Raw genomic sequence first — 8,349 nt, forward strand, 5'->3', positions numbered from 1 at the left:
AAAAAAAAAAAGTAACGAAAATAAGGGAAAAACCCAAGACACACTTCCTAGGGGGAAAAAAAGCATGTAATTTCTGTCCTTGACGGAATGTATTAAATAAGCAAACACCCCCAACAAGCAAAACAAGTACTACAATGTAAAAATATTTTAAAAAAGAAAACCCTCTCATATGCATAAATGAAAGATTGCAATCTTTCATTTATGCATGTAAGAAAACATTTTTAATGAGAATTCTTCATCTCTAATTTTATTAGGTGATAAACTATGGATATTTTTAATAGCAAACTATTTCACAAAGCATGCATTTTACCACCTATACTGCTTACATATAAAGAATATATGGGACTCCTGCGTGGCTTAGTCAGTTGAGCATCCGACTCTTGCTTCAGGCTCAGATCATGATCCCAGGGTTGTGGGATCAAGCCCTGTGTCGGGCTCCATGCTTTGCATAGAGCATGCTTGGTATTCTCCCCCCTTCCCTGTCTCTCTTTCTCAGTTTGCCCCCCTTTCCCCTACTCATGTGCTCTTTTTCTCTCACACACAAAAAAGAATGTATAAAGAAAAAAAGTGAACTGTTTCCAAGGTGCTATGGTTTAATTATATTTTGCAGTGCCTCTGACTCAGTTTTCCTTTGTAATTCTCAAAGATATAACTCAGCAAGTATTTACTGGGTGATTACCATGTGTGCATTTCTTCTCAGAGTTTCAAAATCTTTATATTCCCACAGAGCAGAAAAATAAAATACTTTTTTCAAGTTAAATTAATAATTCAGAGTTCTTGTTTGTAGGTTGCCAGGTAAGCAAGCCTGCTGGAAAGTAAACACAAAATCAAAACGTGTCCTCTTGCTGCTTCTTCTGTTGTTATCGTTGTTGTTATTATTATTATTATTATTATTATTGTTATTATTATAATGTCTATGGTAACTTTCATTGAAAGTCCTGCTTCACTTTTCTATATGGATTTTAAGTTTTAGATCACTTTATGACTATAACAAAATTATTTGATATTCCTCACTTGTCAAGAGCTCTAGTCTTCCAAGTAATTCTGAGTTTTGGGTTTCACCTAAGCCCGTAGTTTTGGGATTGGACCCTTACATGTGTTTGTTGTAAAAACCCTACATTAAAAATACCCAGGTTGAGATCATTACATTAAAAGGGTTTTCTCATCTGCCTTCATCAAAGGACAGTGATCTTCAACCTTCGACCGCATAGTGTCTGGGAGGTTTAAAAAAATGCAAATGTCCTGGCTTCACACAGGTCAATTATATTACAACACTGGAGGTGGGAGGGGCTACTGGGGTTTTTAGTGGGGGTATTTTTGTTTGTTTTTGTTTTTTATAAAGAGCATTACAGGTGTGTTCCAAGGTCGAGTGGATAACTTGTGAGCAGGGATTTACGTTGTTACCTTTTGATTTTCACCTTCTAATATAGAGCCCTGGATTGGTTGTGCTATGAAGGCTTGTCAAATGAATGATGGCCCACACATCACCTCTTATATCTGCCCATTTTGAGTGACACTGAGTCTAGTTCCAGATTTAGTCATGTTGGTCTTCATTTTCTTAGCACAGGTGCAGCAGTGAACAGCAGTGAGAGTCTCCCTCCATCTTCGTCCGTCAACGACATCTCCTCCATGTCCACCGACCAGACCCTGGCGTCCGACACTGACAGCAGCCTGGAAGCCTCAGCAGGACCCCTGGGTTGTTGCAGGTGACTAGCCGCCTGCCTGCGAAACCCAGCGTTCTTCAGGAGATGATGCGATGGAACACACACACACGCACACGCACACACACACACACACACACTCACGCAGACACTCACGCCGCACACAAACAAACACAGACACGCAACTCTAAGAAAATGGCAAGGGAGAAAATCCGAGCCTAAAATTGAAACAAATCTTTCAGCCTGCTTCTTCTCCAGAGTTCTGTATTGCAGCTAAGCTAAATGTATATTTAACTTCTAGTTGCTCTCGCTTTGGTCTTCCTCCAATGATGCTTACTACAGAAAGCAACTCAAATACAATTAATTAGAAAAGGCTTTTCCATAAAGTGTAATTTTAATGGCTGCAAAACCAGCAACCTGTAACTGCCTTTTCAAATGGCATGACAAGGTGTGCAGTGGCCCCATCTAGCATGTGTGTGTCTCTATCTTGCATCTACCTGCTCCTTTTGGCCTAGTCAGATGGATGTAGATACAGATCCGCATGTGTCTGTATTCATACAGCACTACTTAGAGATGCTACTGTCAGTGTCCTCAGGGCTTTACCAAGACATCATGCACTGGGGTACCACACGGTCCATTTCATGTGATCTATTACTCTGACATAAACCCATCTGTAATATATTGCCAGTATATAAGCAATTTAGTTTGTTAATTGATTAAGCTGTATGTCTTATAAGAAAACATGTAAAGGGGGAAAATATGGGGGGAGTGAGCTCTCTCGGACCCTTGAAGATGTAGCTTCCAAATTTGAACTGATTAAATGGCGCCTGTATACCAATTTGTAGAGAGAACATATGTGATGCTTATGTACAGTGTGGGGGTGGGAGGGGGTAACAGCTTCCAGGTACTGAATGGTTTGGCCTTTAGAAGGAAAGTCGGGTAAGAAGCTGAGGGTCTTTTGTAGGAGAGACGGTAGTATAGCATTTCAGTGTGGAGGAACACCTCACCGAGATTATTACCCAGATATGAGGAGACACCGACATCCATATTTTAGAGAGTAGACCTCATTTGTCATTTACCAATTATGTGTCACATCTGGACGGAGAGTGGCAGGCGGTGAGTCAGGGCTATTGTGTCCATATCTGATGGTAAGAACCCCTCCCTGGAACAGAGTGGAATTGCATCTGGGTGATGTACTTAACAGAAAATAACCTACGTAGACGATTTTCAGATTGTGGCTTGTGTTTTCCAGGAGTGTGCTACTTCCCAGGTTTATACCCTGCCATGGTTTTATTTTGAGAAGAAATGTTACTTTCCTCTTCTGGAATAAAAAAGAAATACATATTAGTTACTTAAAAACAAACAAACAAACCCAAAACATGGGGTGATCCTCAGGTCAGCATTTGAAAACATTTCCATAGAAGTTACTATTCCTCAGGGGTTTCCCTGACTCCTTAATATGGCTGATGTTTCATGTTTATTTATTTTCATAAATTTGAACAATTCAAGAAGGGCTGAAAATCTGAGATTTGTACTGCAGTTGATGCGACAGCAATAACTCTTCCCGTTGGTTACTGCTGCTAAATAGCTTTAGCAATATGAGTTTGTCTTAAAAGCCATGAAATACTTATGTCAATGTTTAGCAAAATCACCTGAGTTTAGCTCAGATCAAATGAAAGTGCTTTCCTGAGCACTGACGAAGGCACTGTGACACATCTTGGTTATATATAAGGCGACACCAGGGTGACCCTCAGCAGTGATAGGGCCCAGGTGAGGCTTCCCTTCTGACTCACTGTGGTGAAGTAACCATCACAGTTATTTGCACTCTGACCATTTTGGTGCTCACCAGTGTGGGGTGGTATTTCACCTGAAGAAGAAGTGAAACACATGAAATGGATTGTTGATGAGTAGGCTATGACTGGCAAATGGAATCCCTTCAAAAGTAGAGCAGACAAGAATGCTAATGCTCTGAAAATTGCCTTAAATACAACAATAGGGAAGCTTTGTCTCTTTCAAGCAATAGAGCCAACCCCACCATCACCATGTGAGCAATGCTGCCATTTACGGATTGCTTCACAATGGGATTTGTGACAAGAGGTCATTTGTTTAAAACGGGGAGGGAAAAAAAACAGCCTGTGCAGCTTGTCCCCTGGAATAAAAGCAGCCCAGCCCCTTTCTCTTGCTGCCATTCTTTTTGGTTAATATTGCAGAAACCTCTGCCTTCACATATATTGCAAAATACCTCTGCCTTCACTTGGGCTCTCTCACTTTTCCTTCTGTCACACTTCCCATTCCCCACCTTAAAAGAACTTCTCTGTATCCCTTCTTCACTTACCTCCTTTCTCTGGATTTGTCTCTTGCTACACCTCTCTCTCTCTATGCCTTTCTAGCACATGTGATTAAGTGCAGGGAACAGGCAGCTGTTTGTTGCAAGCATAATCTCATTACCTACAAAATGGCATCAAAAGACAGAAGGAAATCTGTCCACGCCAGCATCTTAGAAGTGCATGACAGACGAACTCTTGGGTGTGCAGAAATGGTGATTTTTTTTTCCCCACCCACATTAAACCAAACAAGAATCAGGCTAATGCTTTGTTGGTGTTGCTTACCTTTCCTAAACCCCGCTAGTCTGATCTCTCTGTTGTATGGCCCTTATGAGCTGATCACCTTTAGCCACATCTTCCTTACGGACAAGAAAAATATGGAACAAATCACTCAGATTGAAATATCATGTACAAACAAAGCTAAGAGTTTGGCTTCTTGAGTGCTTATAAGATTCATTTTACTAGGTTATCAAAACAAGATAGGTCATAGGAGAACAAAGAGAATGTTCATTTCAAAAGCTCAACAGTTACCATCTTGGGTCTACTTTGTTATAATAGCTTCAGGGGATGATTCTGTTATCATCAAATTTTCAGAATGTATTATGTTCTGCATTGAGTCTTTTCTTTAAAAACAAAAACAACAACAAATGTTTCCTGTGTAGTCACCTGTTAATTCCAAAGGACTTTCTCTTCAGACAAGGAAGTGTCAAGTCCCCTGGACTATATTCCTGACAGAAGTGAAGGTCCTGTCTGTGGTTAGAGTTCATTTTGAATATGAGGTCGGCAATCTGAGAGGCCTAACCTTCTGTCACTTCCTAGGGCTGATGGTTTCGCAGCGATCCTTAATGAAATACTTTGTAGGATTTTGTTGGAGAGAGAGTTGTGTGCCCATATGCAAGAGGAATTAAACTGTGGGGAGAGCGTGGCACAACCACACCACTTTGCTATATTTATTTTTCAGTCAGCGCGTCCATTGTTAAAAAAGAGATGGATTTGTCTTACAACCAAATTTCTTCTTGTGGAATAAAAACTTGCTAATAATCTTGCATCTTCAAGAATCTGATGGCAGAGCTTTGTAGGAATGTATGCTAGAGGTGGACCAGGTCCTGGCCAATTCCCTCCAATTGGAGTAAGCTATTTAATTGAGGGCTAAGGAGGTAATAGTTGTTTGTTTGGTTTTTTTTTTCCTAATCTGTTACCATTATCAGGAAATGTTATCTAGGATAATGACAGCAGCTGACTGGTAAATCATAAAGTAGGCCTTGACAAAGGGAATAAGTGGAATAGGTAAGAATACATCAATCCTTTAATGACCTGCTAGGGGAAAAATAAGCATAACTGACTTTTAAATTTTAAACATTCATATAAAATTTAAATTCTACAAAGTCTACTTCTTTTTAATTCTCTTAACATATGACAATCTCAATCTTAAAAACATTATGCTCTGTAAAGAATGTTGTCAGCCAGCTTTGTGAAAAATTTATCTTCTGTAGCTCAGAGAAAGCTGGATTGTTGTCCCTGTAATCTTTGATCCCAATCACTTTGGGTCTGAAGAGGGACCCTTCTCCCCAACCACCATCTCCCCTACATTTTCTCCAGGTAAAATTAAACCAAACAGGAATATTCTTTTCTGTAAAAAAACAAACAAGTTACAATGTAAATAGTTATGTTAGTTATTTTCCATGTGACTAAAATATAAGATTTTGTTATTTCTTTTGACACTTAGACGGTTCTTTCTTTGTCTGAAATGGTTCACCTTGACCCATTTCCTTGGTCAGTCAAGTGGAAATGGAAGGCCTCTGTTTATATGTGGACTCCTGTATATCTAACTTTTGATTATGTGGGACCAATGGCCAGTATATTCTAAAAAAAACTCCCAATCCTTGTCTAGCATTAAACTGTTCACCTTGCCATGTCTATCTCTCAAGAAGACCTAACTTGCACATGCCTGTTACTCTGCATGATTGGACTCAAGAGACTATTACCAATGATAAGAATCGTGCTGTGTCAGTGTTTATAAAATGGACTTCACACACACCCACATTCATATACACCCCACCTTTATAGTTCTAGGTCAATCCGGGAAGGCAAAACCACGCATGTCCAGTTTCTTTGCAAGGTCTTTTGGTGAGAACTAAAAGTCAGCCTGATGGATCAAATGAAATCTCAGTGATGTTTAATAAGGATTTTAAATTATTTAAATCATATCTATGTTCCTTCTCACTCTTTTTCATTTCTATTTATACCCTTTATCTTCAAAATGTCGGTGGAACAAGAGGGTGAGTGGGGGAGAACTTTGACTGTGTTGGACTCCTTGTAGGTGGATGCTGAGTCGATACATTGTGATTTCTGTTTCTTATGAACTATTAAAAACCAGAGAAAATCTGCTTCCCTTCACATAAAACCAAATCACAACCCAGACTTTGTTGGAGTTTGCCTGTTTAAAATGGTTATTGTGCTGCTCGTTGTCTTGGGTTTCATGTCCTGACAGGAACTCTGAAGCATCTCACATGGTTTCATAGCGTGGTCTCATTGTGTCAGGGAATAAATAAGAAATGGGGAATGACCCACCTTCTCACTATGGATAAAGAGCGTGTGATATGTACCTGACCATGTAGAAGGCTATGTTTTCATTTGAGACTGGTTTCTTCTGAAAATTACCTTCATTTCTGTCTGCAGATATTAGGTGTATACCTGCAATTCAATGTTTCTTTCAAGGCATAAAATTAATGAAGGGAGAAAATCATTTTCTGTGAGGATGAGATGAGTAGAACAGGATTAAATATCCTTAAGTTAATTTATCAGAATTCCTAATCAGTGTAATTATTACCCAAGAGAGAAGGTAAGTGGGTTTTTTATCCATTTGGTAGGCAACCCTGATACCTCAAACTCCTTGGTGAACTAAGAAAAATAAGATTTTGTGGCTTGGTTTGGAAGTCACCGGACCTATGTTAATATAGCTGGAAGTGTCTGAAAATGTCAATGAATGGCCTCTTTCTGTAAATAAAACATTTTATTTAACCAATTCACTACTAGAAAACCTGGATGATAAAAATATTTAATCTTTGGAGTTAGCACAATTTACCCTTTTATTTATAAGGAAAATAGATGCCAAATGCCTTTTACATCTCTGGCATAGCTTCTATTCCATTTTTAAACCACAAATTTTTACTATCTTAATAAAGTAAGTTTTAAAATGGTCACATATAGGTACCTGAAAATATCTGCAATATTAAAAATGGAAATTGCATTCCAGAAGATTGCTCCTGGAGAGAAAGGGCCAGAGGAGTTATTGGTGCATAGTAGGTACCATAAAAGGTTACCAAATATTTGGGTAATTTGACCTGCTTTGCACGGAGGAGAAGAAAGGATTCTTGAAAATCACCTGTTTTGCAGCTACTTACGTAATGACCAACCTAGAAAGACGGTCTGTTTGCCCAATAACTGCCCTGGGTTTTACACAAGGCAGAGGTTTCCAGTGTTACCAGTTCGTCAGCACGGTGATTCATACTTGCAGCGTGCCTTTTCCCCAGGGTTTTGAAAGGCGTGCCTGGAAGACATTTGCAATTAGTGAAGCACAATGAAAATCCCACACTCTCAGATCACATCATGTAGGGGCCACTGCATGGGGCAAGTTATATCTCTCAGCCCCAGACTGAATTCCACCTGCTCAGCCTTTTCCAGAAGTGTGTTCTGTGTTACTGAAAACAAGCTGTGGAAATGGACATTTCTCAAACACATAAAACTGATGACATATACACAAACACAGTCAATGCCCATTTGGAACTCCCCACCCTTTCTATGTCACGTATTTCTTGCTTGAAAGTCATGTTTATCCTGGTGCAAAAACCAACATAAAATAAGTGTGAAATGTGATTTTAGAGGATCAAACATCACTCCATGGACTGGGTGACTTCACCTTTTTGTCACTCAACTTCTGATACCATCCTTCCCTGGATTTTGTCTGGAATCTTTCTGTTTACCCAGCAGTCTAGACTGTTTGCAACTCAAAAGCAGGTGCAAAAGGTTTCTCATCTTAAAACCGTTCCACATTCTGCCTAGAAAAGTGTCTCACACATAATTGGCTCTTCTCCATTCACATTATGAAATATTTCTATAAATGATTATGCTCAAGATCAATTTTTATGACCCAAATAATATTTTAGATGGACTAAGGGAACTAGAAATATTAAAGTATTTCTTTTGTAAAAGTAAGACTTCCTAAAGCAATTGCTTCTTTCTTAATGTTAATATGTTGCAAACTTGGATTTGGTGCAAATTAAGCTCTAAGAAAATAATTTCTGAGCTAAATTTTCAAGGACTACCTTCATTCTCTCCAAAAACATTTATGGAATATCTGTCTG

The 8,349-nt window shown here is 39.1% G+C and overlaps 1 protein-coding gene across 9 annotated transcripts in view; it reads left to right on the forward strand.

Annotated features, from left to right (window-relative positions):
• Positions 1-7,010, forward strand: part of MAPK10 (mitogen-activated protein kinase 10) — a 298,691-nt gene extending 291,681 nt beyond the window's left edge. For 8 of the 9 annotated variants that reach the window (XM_029943666.1, XM_029943612.1, XM_029943604.1 and 5 more), the window contains one exon: positions 1,568-7,010. In XM_029943666.1, coding sequence (XP_029799526.1) covers positions 1,568-1,710 — 143 coding nt within the window. In that variant the 3' untranslated portion in view covers positions 1,711-7,010. Of the gene's footprint in view, positions 1-1,562 lie in introns of all 9 variants that reach the window. The other variant, XM_029943656.1, reaches the window with a different exon arrangement.
• The last annotated feature ends 1,339 nt before the right edge of the window (positions 7,011-8,349 follow it).

Source organism: Suricata suricatta, chromosome 1 (assembly GCF_006229205.1).
Source record: "Suricata suricatta isolate VVHF042 chromosome 1, meerkat_22Aug2017_6uvM2_HiC, whole genome shotgun sequence".
In the NCBI taxonomy this organism is placed as follows: Eukaryota; Metazoa; Chordata; class Mammalia; order Carnivora; family Herpestidae; genus Suricata; species Suricata suricatta.